The sequence below is a fragment of the Aplidium turbinatum genome, chromosome 4 (genome assembly GCF_918807975.1).
Source record: "Aplidium turbinatum chromosome 4, kaAplTurb1.1, whole genome shotgun sequence".
Classification (NCBI taxonomy): domain Eukaryota; kingdom Metazoa; phylum Chordata; class Ascidiacea; order Aplousobranchia; family Polyclinidae; genus Aplidium; species Aplidium turbinatum.
Window position 1 is genome coordinate 35,435,407 of NC_137475.1, and position 15,601 is coordinate 35,451,007.

General features: G+C 38.0%; 1 protein-coding gene across 1 annotated transcript; it reads left to right on the plus strand.

Moving 5' to 3' along the window:
* The first annotated feature begins 4,737 nt into the window (after positions 1–4,737).
* Positions 4,738–12,461, plus strand: LOC145769109 (uncharacterized). Its single transcript, XM_082580703.1, has 7 exons — positions 4,738–4,947; positions 5,676–5,790; positions 6,363–6,591; positions 7,791–9,158; positions 9,425–9,595; positions 9,750–9,902; positions 10,061–12,461. Exons 1-7 carry the CDS (start codon positions 4,790–4,792, stop codon positions 10,435–10,437), a joined length of 2,571 nt encoding a protein of 856 aa, XP_082436829.1. The 5' UTR covers positions 4,738–4,789; the 3' UTR covers positions 10,438–12,461.
* The last annotated feature ends 3,140 nt before the right edge of the window (positions 12,462–15,601 follow it).

The following is a 15,601-nucleotide window of genomic DNA, read 5'->3' on the forward strand; positions in this document are numbered from 1 at the left end:
TTTCTTATTGAATGTATTGCTTCGAAGAGTTTTTCGAGCAATTTTGCAAGCCTTTTGTTGTGATTAGTTTGCTTTATGACCCTAAACTAGGGATTGGCAACCTTTTGAACGCAGCCTGCCAGTTTTCGAATTATGTGGCTATGTGCTAATGTTAATGATTTATTCGCGTGCTAAACATCTTTTTGGTACGGACGCCGGACAGTTTTGCCTTAACCGCTCTAAACTATACGAGCTGAATCTGTATTGATGTACAAGTTTTGCATTCTTGCGTGCCTTCGACTAACTGTCTGGTCTGCTCTGCATTGCTTCGGTATTTCGCAGTCATTCGTACTTCTAACGCAGAACTAACAAGATTGTTACACATTTATTTGGAAGTTAACTCAATAGAAGAAAACGTATTGCTCCAATCGTGTTTATTTTATTTTAATTGAATTACTCATACATGCAAACCTAGGTTTCGAGACCAAAATCACCATTCTAGGTTCAATAGTATAAAAGTTACGAGGCATAACGTGAAAAAATCTGGAAATTGGCAGCCATCTTGGATTTTGGCGGCCATTTTGTTTTTTTTCATTTGACAGCTTGACACTCGAACCAGAATTGTTCCATAGGCCCTTACCTTCAATTTGGTACCAAGAACAAAACTTTTGCATCAAGTTGAAATGAAATTGAAAAAATGCATTGGCAGGGAACTCCACTATATTCATTTCTTGCTCAATTTCAACAGATTTGCTATCGTTGAAAAGCACAGGCATAGATGTTGGGGAGCTGTCTTCGAACAACGATTGCTCTTATATTAAATAAGCTATAAAAATGAAAGTTATCACTTCAATAAACAGTAACATGTTCTTTTAAGTGGATTTGATTTAAATTGTTTATCATTTAAAATGAAGTTTTGGTAATGGTTTGCATTTGGTCAAGTTTAGGTGGCCACTAGATGGAGCTAGTAGTTTTTTGGGACTTGGTATTAACTTAGTTGGTTAGACCTATGCTTCTGCTTTTCAACGATAGCAAATCTGTTGAAATTGAGCAAGAAATGAATAAATGGGAGACAATTAATTATCGTGATCACACAGGGCGTGAACTGAAAGACGATCGATTCGTCATTGAAATGCATTGGGCAAAAGCTTCGTTGGTGGGCTGTCTTCGAACAACGATTGCTCGCATATTAAATAAGATATAAAAATGAAAGTTAACACTTCAATAAACAGTAATATGTTCTTTTAATTGGTTGTCGTTAAATGTTTTTGTCATTGCAAATAAACTTTTGATAATGGTTTGAATTTGGTCAAGTTTAGGTGGCCACTAGGTGGAGCTAGTAGTATTTTGAGACTTGATATTAACTTAGTTGGTTAGATATATGCTTGTGCTTTTCAACGATAGCAAATCTGTTGAAATTGAGCAAGAAATGAATAAATGGGAGACAATTAATTATCGTGAACACGCAGGGCGTGAACTGAAAGACGATCGATTCGTCATTGAAATGCATTGGGCAAAAGCTTCGTTGGTGGGCTGTCTTCGAACAACGATTGCTCGCATATTAAATAAGATATAAAAATGAAAGTTAACACTTCAATAAACAGTAATATGTTCTTTTAATTGGTTGTCGTTAAATGTTTTTATCATTGCAAATAAACTTTTGATAATGGTTTGAATTTGGTCAAGTTTAGGTGGCCACTAGATGGAGCTAGTAGTATTTTGGGACTTGATATTAACTTAGTTAGTTAGATATATGCTTGTGCTTTTCAACGATAGCAAATCTGTTGAAATTGAGCAAGAAATGAATAAATGGGAGACAATTAATTATCGTGAACACGCAGGGCGTGAACTGAAAGACGATCGATTCGCCATTGAAATGCATTGGGAAAAAGCTTCGTTGGGGGGCTGTCTTCGAACAACGATTGCTCCTATATTAAATAAGATATAAAAATGAAGGTTAGCCCTTCAATAAACAGTGACATGTTCTTTTAATTGGATTTGATTTAGATTGTTTATCATTTAAAATGAAGTTTTGGTGATGGTTTGAATTTGGTCAAGTTTAGGTGGCCACTAGATGGAGCTAGTAGTATTTTGGGACTTGATATTAACTTAGTTGGTTAGATCTGTGCTTGTGCTGTTCAACGATAGCAAATCTGTTGAAATTGAGCAGGAAATGAATAAATGGGAGACAATTAATTATCGTGCACATGCAGGGCGTGAACTGAAAGACGATCGATTCGCCATTGAAATGCATTGGGAAAAAGCTTCGTTGGGGGGCTGTCTTCGAACAACGATTGCTCGCATATTAAATAAGATATAAAAATGAAAGTTAACACTTCAATAAACAGTAATATGTTCTTTTAATTGGTTGTCGTTAAATGTTTTTGTCATTGCAAATAAACTTTTGATAATGGTTTGAATTTGGTCAAGTTTAGGTGGCCACTAGGTGGAGCTAGTAGTATTTTGAGACTTGATATTAACTTAGTTGGTTAGATATATGCTTGTGCTTTTCAACGATAGCAAATCTGTTGAAATTGAGCAAGAAATGAATAAATGGGAGACAATTAATTATCGTGAACACGCAGGGCGTGAACTGAAAGACGATCGATTCGCCATTGAAATGCATTGGGAAAAAGCTTCGTTGGGGGGCTGTCTTCGAACAACGATTGCTCCTATATTAAATAAGATATAAAAATGAAGGTTAGCCCTTCAATAAACAGTGACATGTTCTTTTAATTGGATTTGATTTAGATTGTTTATCATTTAAAATGAAGTTTTGGTGATGGTTTGCATTTGGTCAAGTTTAGGTGGCCACTAGATGGAGCTGGAAGTATTTTGGGACTTGGTATTAACTTAGTTGGTTAGACCTATGCTTCTGCTTTTCAACGATAGCAAATCTGTTGAAATTGAGCAAGAAATGAATAAATGGGAGACAATTAATTATCGTGATCACATAGGGCGTGAACTGAAAGACGATCGATTCGTCATTGAAATGCATTGGGCAAAAGCTTCGTTGGGGGGCTGTCTTCGAACAACGATTGCTCGCATATTAAATAAGATATAAAAATGAAAGTTAGTACTTCAATACACAGTAACATGTTCTTTTAATTGGATTTGATTTAGATTGTTTATCATTTAAAATGAAGTTTTGGTGAAGTTTTGGTTGAAGTTTTGATGGTCAAGTTTAAGTGACCACTAGATGGAGCTAGTAGTATTTTGGGACTTGGTATTAACTTAGTTGGTTAGATCTATGCTTGTGCTTTCCTACGATAGCAAATTTGTTGAAATTGAACAACAAATGAATAAATGGGAGACAATTTCTTTCCGTTGTGTTTCAGTGCATTTCCACCCCGCTCTTCTTCTTTCATAATAGTCTATTCCAATATGTGTGTGACGTCATCATTTTTTCCGGTTGACCAACAGGGCGTCTTGTGCAAGAGCACCGAATTTTGTTGGGTGTTGGTTCTTGGTAGTTCATCTGAGTTGACGGGCTTATGCTATGCATTAGCATCTACTATGGAACCATTTGTATCTTGAATTTGAAAATAGGAATTTGTATGAAGTTTGTATAGCATTGGCTCGTCTAAGTTTTTTTCTATTGAACATTGCTTGATTCAATATTGAACATTGTACTTATTGTATGTTGTATTAATGTATGTATTTTGTATCTACACAATCAGCATGATGGACAAAGATGTTGCTTTGCCCATGACTTTTGGGGGCGTGCCCAAAAACCCCCCTAGAAAGCCTGCGCCTTCGTTGCTCAACCGTCGACGTCGCGACGGCAAATTGGGCTACTTTTAAGTTGCTTTGGCGCATTTTTGGGCTCTTTTTTTAAAAAAAATCTGGCAACACTGGCCTGCAGTATATTTATTGAATGGTAGCATACAGTGATGTACACGCATACAAAAAATATTGACGCCGTCAGCGTAAACGCAAACGTTCGAAAAAACATACGCCGTATACGTTAAAGCAACTTGTAAAAAAAACTGGCGGCGTCAACGTCAGCACATACACTAGCGTAAACTAATTTTGTTTGCTAGGTGCCAAACATTCACACGGTATAAACCACTCGAAACAAACAAATTTTATTTTGAATTTCCACGAAGAAACACAAGCATCTGAAAGTGTTCATCTGACATTTTGCTGTGTTTTGGTTCCAATATGTCTTTGCCCATTGAAAACATTCTTTCAACTGCAGCGCTGGAAGGTATTGGCGTGTTTTAGAGAAAAAATACCGGTACACTAAAAAGTATGCGTTGACGCTATGCACTAAAAAACCGCAAAAACTTTACGGCGTAGCCTCAAGCGCAAACTATCCAAAAAAATGTGGCCGCAAGCGTTAGCGCAAACAAAAAGTCTACGCCGCAAGTATGCGGCGTATACGTACATCTCTGGTAGCATATTCTTATAAAAAAATAGAAAAAAATAAGAAGTGGCTATTTTTCCACAATCAGGTGTTGCCAGAATGCCAGAATTAAGATTAAAGTTAGGAAGGGTTAAGGTAACGGTTAGAGTTAGGAAAAAGATTAGGATTTTGATCTTCCCAGGACTAAAAAAAAACGAAGTGGCTATTCTTACAACATATTGTAAAACTAGCCCCTGAAGCTATTCTTACAAGCACCACTCAAGCAAGACGTTGTTTACTCGAGCAAGACCTTAATGCGCTCAGGCGTTTCATCCGACGACGCTCATACGTAATTTCGCGCGCATGCGTATTGGCTTGTGCTGCACACTTGATCGTAGAGTGAACCGCGGTAGTTGCTGATTTTGCTGATCGAAACTACACGTCAATGAATCCATCGTCATCATGATTACGAAGGGAGCATTATATTACAGTTTTGAGACACTTTCTTCGGCTATTAAACAATGGGAAAAAGAAAACTTTGTCAATACAATACAGTATGCTTGTGTGCATGGAGGAAGAACACCCAAATCATGTAGTCAAGGAAAAAGACCAAATCAAAGGTAAGTAATGATGGTTTTGTCCTTGGTGCCCATAGGTTGAGCTACTCATGTAGCCTATATGCATAAGTTTTGCTAATAGATTGAGTTTTGCATAAGTGCAAATTGCCTACATTCCTTATGAATGCTAAGAACTTAGCAAAATGCATATATTCTGCTGAACCATTCCCGCATGCTGTCTATTGTAATAAGTTTTGCTAATAGATTGAGTTTTGCATAAGTGCAAATTGCCTACATTCCTTATGAATGCTTAGAACTTAGCAAAATGCATATATTCTGCTGAACCGTTCCCGCATGCTGTCTATTGTAATTTCCATTGAATTGTCATGCCCAGAATTATTCCTAAGTTGCATTGAGTTACCCATTAGTTTTGTCAATTTACCCATATGTTACGTCGAATTGCTCATCAGCACAATTCGTCGAATTACCCGTAAGTCTCATGAAATTATCCATAAAGACATGCCTTATGGGTACTTCAACGCAGCTTTTTGGCAATTTGACGTCACTTATGGGTAAATCGACTAGATTTATGAGAATGCTCGGCTGAACTTGTGGTAATTCAACGTGACTTTATGGGTAATTCAGGTGGGCTTATCGGTAATTGGATGCAACTTATGGGCAATTTGACATGACTTGCTGTATGGCTACTTTAACGTGAGTTATGGCTAATTCAGGTGTACTTATGGGTGATTCAACACGGCCTATGTCACCTCATCTTTGTTGTTTTTCAGTACTTTTATCAAAGGTTGTCCATTTGGAATCAAAGTAAATGCAACGTCAGATGGAAAAGCGCTATGCATCACTGAGATTAGTAATGTCAATGATCATAATCATGATTTCAATGAAGTAAGTGGAAATAACCCTTTGTAGTAGTCATAGCCTTTGAGCTATGGTCACACTAGCCCTGTATATGATAAGGAGGCTTTCATCAGAAATTATGTGAAGGATAAAAAAGAGCAATAACATTAGGGGGGGGGGGGGGGGGTTAATCGGCTTTTTTTTCAAATTCAATTTTAACCCAGGTTTTAGGATACAACAGTACATTCTAAGACCACTAGTAAAAAAAATTGAAATTTCCGTCCAAAACCCCCTCTATCCAAAAAATTACTTTTCGTGTATAATTGCATTTTGATTATGACACTTGAAGTTCAAATATTGTTTGCTACTGTACTAAAACACGTTAAGAATGTTGCAAGACAGTTTTTCTGATCTTGACTTCATCGTAAGACACGGTAAAGTGGTCATTTCACTTTGCGCGCATGACTACGCACATGCTGAATATGACCAGTTTGTGCGAAACTGGTCATATTCAAGCCGCCGATTCACCAAACCTGGTGATCTTGCCCATCTCTGTGGGTTGGACACCTGTCAAAAGATATGTCGTTTTCTTGATTATGTGCATATAAATTATTTTTCAGAATGCATTTAATTTGATGCCTAAACAACGAAGATTAAATGAAACAGAAAGCAGTGTGATCGGAGAAATGCTTGCCACCAAAGCAAATAAAAAGTTGGTACAAAAGCACATTGCAGCTTCTACAGGAAAAACAGTTATTCTTAAAGATCTGCATAATATTGCCGCAAAACAGAGACCTTTGTATGAAAACACCTATGATGAACTTATTAATGAAATGAACAAAGAAAAAGGTTAGTCGACAGACAAAACTTTTTTGTCTGTTATACAGTACAAGATATGTTCATGCTAAATAGTAGAGATGACTTTCTAATTTCTATGTGCAGTATGATAAGTAGTGATAGAATGAGCTCCGGTTCCGGTCAAATTCTGGCTCCGTACTGGAGGTGATGTGACTCCGGCCTAGAGCCGGATGTGTGTGTGCAAGCTGTGGTCAGGGTCATGACCTTGGAAAAATCTAATTTTTTGCATCATTGTAGTACTGCAGCAATGCAAGAATAGGCTACCAGGTTGCCTGTAACATTGGTCAACACCGTAGGCGTATTTGCAATCTACAGGTCGCTGCTGCAGATTGAGTGTCACATGATATTGTGAGCATTCTTCTTGAACCATTTCAGATATATTGTCAATTAAGCAATTCGCGATTGACCTCTTGCCGTAATGGTTTACTGCAGATGAATTATTTCGATGACGTGGGTTCAATCTCACCATTGCCAGTTCAATTTAAAGTGTTGACCGCCTGGTTTACCGGTCAATAGACTCCGTCTAATCTAATTTTCAGACGTTTTTCTATTCAGAAAACGTTTGTCTAGTATAACCAACACAGAACATTAGCAGTACCCTACAACGTGTGGAAAATTTGCAACATTGAGCTATAAAGGGTCAATTGAGAGTATTTTTTGCTTCATTTTCTTCACAAGAATTCATTCTACTTTCCCAAACTCATGCTCCAAAGATTTTTGTTGCAACATAAGGCGCTATGGGGATTGTAAGATTGAAAGCGGGATCAAGGAATTCAATCAAAGGTCTTCAATATCTTGAAACAATTTTACTTTGAGTGGATAGAAATAGAAAACATTGCTAAATTTGAAATCTACGTAAAAGTTTACTCCTAATGGATCCTTTTAACGGACCCTAAGCATTGCAATGTGGCATCTTTTAGAGAATGGGGTGAGAGTGGTATACAACCGCTCAGTTGGAACATTGATTATATGATGTAAATATTACCAAAGGCCTAAACATCCTTCCTCTGGCCAATAATTAAAATAACATAGAATAGAAAACAAATTTCACTAAAAGTTGATGTTTTTGCTTTTAAATCTGATGGAGTGCCTAATAGGCCTAATTGTTTTGCGCTATTTTAGTCTGGCCCAGGATTGTCAAGATTCTTGCTTTGTAGGGTATACTAATCCTCAGTTTATTTTCATTTTAGGTGCTGCAGTAGATGTGTTTGCAGATGATGACAAACAATTGCAGGCGATATACTTTCAAACGAAAGACATGCGGGAAACCTTTGCGGCATATCCCGAAATGCTGCTGATTGATGCAACCTACAAACTTAATGACTTGAGAATGCCATTATATGTGATGCTGAATGTTGATGGCTTAGGTCAGAGTGAAATTGTGTGTCTGTGGCTTGTAGCCACTGAAGACAAACTGACCATCAGCAAGCTGTTAACTCAGTTTAAACTCCACAATCCAGCTTGGGATAAAGTGGAGGTTGTAATGGCTGACAAAGACATGACAGAGCGGGATGCCATGATGAAAATGCTGCCTACTGCAGAAATTTTAATTTGCTATTTTCATACCCTTCGCACTTTTCGTAGAGAAGTTTCCATGGAAAAATTAGGCATTTCTTCAGCCCAAAGGCAGGTATCACTGGAAATTTTAGGAAAACTGGCAAATGCCAAAAATGAGTCAGCTTATAATTTACTGTATAACCAATTCGTTGACACAGTCCCAATTGCTGTCACAACATATTATAACGATAACTGGCATGCTATTCGACATCAATGGGTGGATGGACTGAGCAACTTGAAAGCTAATTTTTTGAACAGAACTAATAATCGACTGGAATCCATCAATGGAAAGTTGAAAAGTGTCATAACAAGATACTCAGGAATGACCATGTTTTTTAAAGATCTGATGGCATGTATCCAATCTCTTTCCACCGAACGTGACCACAAAGCGTCAAATGCTTTCCTTAAGGTTCCAATTGATGCGATTTCAAGTGTGGCGGAGAGACAATACCAACAGCTACTGACACCATTTGCATATATTCATGTGCAACAACAATTCAAGTTAGCGGAAAAGGTTGTCATGTCAGAGATTTTGAATGATTCTGCCATAGTAAAATCTCGTGTCCATGGGGAATTGGCAGTCACAACAACAGCATGTCCTTGTGGATTCACATCATCAATGCTGCTACCTTGTAGGCATGTCTTGGCAGTTAGAAGGCAGCTCCATATGTCCGAGTACAATCCCAATCTTTGTTCAGAACGGTGGACAATGCAATATTTTCTTAAATCCCATCGCCTGACAAGAAACTCGCTGGACAACGGTCCTGCATCCACATTACCAGCTGTTGAGATTCTTAACAAGCCTCAAAGAAGATGTGTTTTATCAGAACAGCAAAAGTATCGCCGTGTTCAAGATATTTCCCAGAAGATTGCGTTAATGATATCTGAACAAGGAATGGATGAATTCCAATACAACCTGGATAATTTACGACAAATTGCAGAGTTCTTGCAGGAAGGAAAGAAATTCCAAGTTGTGAACTTTTTGGGTCAAACTCAGAAAGGTAGGCCTATATGCTAGCACTATTTACTAAATCAGAAAAACTAGCCTACTTTTTCAAATATCTGAAGAGATATGGGTTAGTTACTGCAACTTGCGTCGTGATTTTGCAGTCAATTTTTTTTTGAGCAATGATTTTTATGGCGTTGAGCTATCCAATATGTGGGCTAATATGTACTGCATGCGCAGTTGCGCACTAATTTACGATTATACAAGGTTGCAGATGCTCAGTAATTCTGCTTTTGTGAACAACTGCATGATCCTTTTCAGGCACTGATACTGGAAGTGCTGCTGCAACATCTTCCAGCAATGATCCTGGAATTGTATTTCCTACGGTCTCAAACAGTACTTTACAGCACACACCCGGTGACGTCTTGTCGACCGTTGATACCAGTGCGATTATGATGCAGACACCGTCCAGTTCTATTCAGTCTTTTACAAGTATGTGCTGTTTCTGAAACATTCATTTCTGATTAGTTGTTTTTTCTTGCATTGCATAATGCATTATGTTTATTAATTTTTTAATAAAAACGTTGAAATAGTGATGTTTTCTACGTTGTAGCCTATATTCGATTCTCGTTGTGTTTATTAACAGATGATGCAGGATCAATTAAATTTCCACCGAAGATGATGAAACGTGGCAGGCCAAAAGGAGCTGGATTGACAGTCATTGGGTTACCACGCAAGAGACAAAAAAAGAGCGGACCAATTCCATTCAGACTGAAGTCGTCTTTTCAGAAAGAAGCAGGTTTGTTGCATTTATGTTTGTGTGACTTCATTTTTGTTATAGCCTACGTTAGTTTAAAAAACTACACTTTGACTTCTGTGGGTCTGCCTAGCCGATAGGCTACGTCAAAGCGTACGTAGGCTACATCAAACAAAGTCACCCATGGTCATATTTTTCAGCAATACTCAGTTGGTTTGTCGATTCTGAGGTAGTAGAAGAGGTCTTGCGTCCATTCAGCGATCGACTGATCGAAGAAAATGAAATTGAAACGTTGCCCGAAAGAATTCCAATGAAGTGTTTAGATGAAAACATTGCCATTGCTTCTGTGCGAAGACATTTTTCTTTTGACGGTTGGACGTTGATGGAGAACCTACTGACCACTTTGCGAAATAAAGGCCGCTGGTTGTGCATCTCCTGTTATTTAGATCTTGATGCAGGCGACAGCATCATGTGCGACTCGTGTCTGGATTGGCACCATCTGAGATGTCTTGGTAGAACAATGCCGCCAAAAACGAAGTCTTGGTTCTGCAGGAAATGCAACCTTATGGAGAAGTGACATTGAATGTTCAGGTGATACTGCAATCTCGCTTTGTCAATTAAACCAAGGTTATGTAAACCGTGAACTACGAAAAGACTTATTGGCCTTGACGCGTTATGCTTGAAACTTGTAACATTTGATAAAAATCGTTTCTTCAATGGTCCTCACATAAAACGCTAACGATGTGTTCTTGAATGACTAATGAGTCCAATCCTGGCATTAAAAGTTCTGATGCATTTAGGACATTTAACATTCTTTGGGAGAGTTGGCTGAAAGTCATGGACTAGTACAGGTTTGTAATGTAGTTGCTGCAATATACTACGGTCCAACAAGACCTTCAACAGTTCATCAATATTCAACTATTTTACTGTTTCCAACTTAACACAATTAGTATACGTATGTTGAACTCTTTCATAGCAAATGGTGGTACAGAACTTGAAAATAGCAAGTAAAAGGTAGCTCGAAGCTGCAGTTTTTTTTTTGACTGACTCATCAGGAGCTGTCATCAGAATAAAACAAACCTAAATGTGGTGAAGTACTTATAGTAGAAGGAAAGAAGAAAAACTGGAGCTTCAAACTATCAGCTACCTTATACTCGCTAAATCCAGATTTGTTGCATGTGTGTAGTATTTACATTTCTTCACTGTAATCTTAGGCTATGGCATAAATGCTTTGATTTCTTATGGCAAAAAATGGGTGATGAAGATCCATAAGTTTATAACAGTAAAAAATCAATTGTTTATTGTTGAAAGTGGTTGGCTTCAGTTGAAGATGCCATGAGATCCATTGAAGAGTACGAAGCAAAAGCAGGAACGAAGCTTGTTGTTGTTCAGAAACGAGCATACGGTGCCATGTTAATGTTGATTTTTAACATCCTGTCATTGTAATTCACTAGTGTACTAAGTGTTGATATTCATACTACAATAATAAGCCTTTTCTTTGTTGACAAAGATTCTGAAAAGGTTTCTGCAAAGCACAGTGTTTTCACCAAAGTGGAGGTTAGGCATCATAAAAGAGGAAACGGTTTACTAACTGCAAAAAATGCTATAAACATATGTAAATGTGTTCTGTTTCATCAACTTTTCATCTCGTTTCTTAAAGACACTCAGTTTTCAGGTGTAAAAGCTTTGTTGATTCAAAGTAGCCTAGCCTACTTCACTGACCTCTTTTGTATTTTTTCCATCTAGTGTGCCAAATCCATACGCCTATGTGGTGTTATTGATTGGACCAAGTGACATGTCCAGCGGTAACCAAAGGCAGGGTTTGGGTCACAACCAATCTTTTTGAGACAATTTATTTTTTACCATATTCACGTAGTAGGCTTGGTGGTTTTCAATGTTACGTACAGTACCGTATATTATTTCTGTAGGCTACTATCATAAGATGAAAATTTAGTTGATTGTAACTCATCTTAGATGAAGATAATACGATTGTTGCATCGTTGCGGCCAAGGCATTTGCCTCTTGGATGCAACTTACAAGACGTCCAAGTATTCCCTTCCTCTATTTTTTCTTTGCGTCAGAACGAATGTTGGTTACCAGGTTGTTGCTACGTTTATTATCCAAAATGAACAAGCTTCGGACATAGCAGAAGCACTTTCTGTTGTAAAAGGGTGGTCAGAAAACTGAAACCCTTCGTTTTTCATGACCGATAAATGTGAGGCGGAAATCAAGGCCATCGAAAGCGTTTTTTCAAGTTAGTGAATTGCATTAACATTTTCGTTGCTTGTGTGCTGTCTCCATTGCTCATGCATTTGTGTCGTCACTGTTAAGTTGCTACTGTACTTTACCACTCAGTGCCCACGACTTCTTGTTCCGCAGATTGCTACGTGTTACTCTGTGCCTTTCATCGCGAACAAGCCTGGGAAAGGTGGATGAGGAAAAGTGACAATGGCGTTCGCGATGATAAAGCAATTGTGCTGACATACTGGACGCAATGAGGAAAGCAACTACATAGAACAGACTTGTTTGCAATCAAACCAGGCGACAATGAGCGAATGGCAAACGCGATACCCCCCTATTCAGGGATAATATGCGTGTCTGTGACCGCAGGGGACCTGGAGCCGAGTTGTTTTGCACGTTGATAGCACCATGCAGTTGCAAGCACAGTAATAGGCTACTGAGCTCACATTTTGAACAATTCTGTGATCTTCACACCAAGGCTTTTTTTCAGTTGCTAACACGGCCACAAATCGCAGCGCATATGCGTGCTTAGTGTTAAGTAACAGCCTAGTGGAAAGTGTTGTGGATTGAATTTGCTAGTTCAAATAAGTATATTAATTCCGGTACCCAAAGCCTCAAATGAATTCACGAATATCGCAATTGTTAACAATGGCATATAAATTAGGATGTTAGTGCACACAAAGTAGGGAAAGTATTGCTTGAAGAGTTGATTCCTGGGACAAAAATTGAACACTGTAGGCTATGTCGAGCAGAAACTGGTTTAGTGTTTTAAGGTGGTCAAAAATGTAAGCATGCGTCTATTTGCATCCAACAAATAACGAAACTCTAAACTTCTCAGTTTGGTCGGGAAACAAAAAGGGTTGCGAGGACAAATGGCAGGTCTCATCTAGGCAAGGAGAGGAGGGACACATGGGTGATGATCTGGCCTAACAGTTACTGTGCTGTGCTCAAAATATGTACAGTTTTTGTTTAACATGTGCGGTATTCACTTTTTGTAAATAGCCTAGCTTTTCGGAAATGCAACGAGTCATCTGGCGCTATTTGCTTGTGTTTGAAGCCCGGTTGCTCGCTTTGTGAAAAGGCTATCAACCTCAACTTTTGCTTGTCAATAGACAGAGATATGTTGTTTAGATTAGCGTTTATTAAATGCTGTTATCTTTAAAAATATTTGTGGGATAAATGGTTAAAGTCGGTCAAGTTCAACTCTTTACCTAAGAAATATTTTTAACTTTTAGAGTCTGGCTGACCTTAATTTGGATAGACGATAGCTTGTGCTTTCCAGCAATGGTTCAATTGTTAAAATCGAAGCAGAAACAAGCAACTTACAACTAATTTAATAAAGACATATAATGATCGCAGACCGGGGAGACTTGTATACTTGCTTCGATTCGGAAATGCAACGAGTCATCGGGCGCTATTTGCTTGTGTTTGAAGCCCGGTTGCTCGCTTTGTGAAAAAGCTATCAACCTCAACTTTTGCTTGTCAATAGACAGAGATATGTTGTTTAGATTAGCGTTTATTAAATGCTGGTATCTTTACAAGTATTTTTGGGATAAATGGTTAAAGTCGGTCAAGTTCAACTCTTTACCTAAGAAATATTTTTAACTTTTAGAGTCTGGCTGACCTTCATTTGGATAAACGATAGCTTGCGCTTTCCAGCAATGGTTTAATTGTAAAAATCGAAGCAGAAACGACAAAGATATATTATTGATTAAATGCTGGTATCTTTAGAAGTATTCTTCGGATAAATAGTTAAACTTGGTCAAGTTTAACTCTTTTCTAAGGAGATATGTGGTGTTTTTCGGGCCTGTGTTACATAGCTATTAGGTAAAAGCGGACACTTGCATGCTTTTTTTTGTCATGGTTGACTATTTTCACCCCACTTTTCCACCATTTTATGGTGGATTCCTCCTGTGTGACGTCATCGCCTTTTTAACCAGGGTGGCGACTTGTATACCAGTTCCAGATCACGCATGAGCGCATATTGATGTCAAACGTAATGCTTGAGTGGTGCTTGTAAGAATAGCCTCTGAGGCTATTTTTACAATATGTTGTAAGAATAGCCACAGCCAAAAAAAAATGTCCAAAATACAAGTTTTTGTTTTCAACAGCTTTAAACTTTTCTCAAATTAGGGCAGAATTCTTTATCTGGCAACACTATTGAGGCTATTATTACACTATATAGCGTAAATATAGCCACAGCCTATAAAATGTTATTATATATATTTTGGCAGACAATTTTTTTTTGTGTGACAATATAAATATTCATCCGGTAACTTAGTTGATTAAGCATTCAACTTTATGAGCAAACAAACTTCAAGATTAATCTGCCCTGGTTCAACTCTCAATATATGCCTTTGAATAACGCTTTTCAAGGACAGCTCTCCACTCCGCTTCACCAAGTTGATAGAATATTTTACAGACAACAATAGGCTGAAACTTTATTTTCTCAAACTCGGTGACTGGGCCAGTGGGCCTGCACCAGTTTAAAGCCTCTACTAGTATGCAAAACCCGATAGCTCGGTTGGTTAGCGCGTCACTTCTGGAACGAAGAAGCTTCAAGATCAAGCGGCGCTGGTTCGACTCTAGGGGTGTGCGCTTGAGCAATGCATGTTAAGGACTGCTCTCCATCCAGCGGCATCTAATGGATGGAATAACTCCCCGGCAACAAGACTTCAACAATCAAAAACTTCACTCTGTCAATCTTGGTGACATGGCCTGCATCAGTGATTCAAAGCCTCTACATTCTACAAGTATGTGAAACTGCCAGGATTAAGCTCTTCAAGAAGTTTTCCCAGTCCGAGGATAAAGATTCAGTCAATCAATCAAACTGTATCAAGATTTAGCTCTCATGAAGATTTCTCAGTCCATGAATAAAAATTCAAACAATCAATCCATACCGTACTATAACAGATCTGTAAAGATTTTCATGGTGTGTGTTTGTTAATAAAATAATAAATTTAGTTTTTGAACAGTAGAATGTGCCTAGTGGATGGAATAATTCCCTGGTAACAATATTTCAACAATCGAAAACTTCACTCTTCCAATCTCGATAACTGGCCCTGCTTCAAAAGCCTTTACAAGTATGCGAAACTGCCAGATTAAACTATCATAAGCTTTGTCAGTCCGTAGATAAAGATTCAAAAACCAATTAAACCAACCTAAAAGGGAATAGAATGAGCTCACATGAAGTGTCGAATTAAAGCTTAATCTTTGATACTATTTTTCATCCAAGTAAATTTTATTTACCAAAAAAGACTTGTTTGCAACTCAACCTCTTGCTCAGTGGCATAAGATCTTTCCGCCCACATCACACCTATTGGTCAATGGAGGTAAAAAGCAAAGCTGAATGACCTTTGGCCTGGCCAAATAGAGGACTATGATAAGCAAACTTGATATTAGATTAAAATATCAGTTGCAACAAAACTTATTTGATATTTGTTGTCATTTAAATGACCTAATTCCTAAATAGCCTGCTTTTATTTTAGCTTACCCTTACT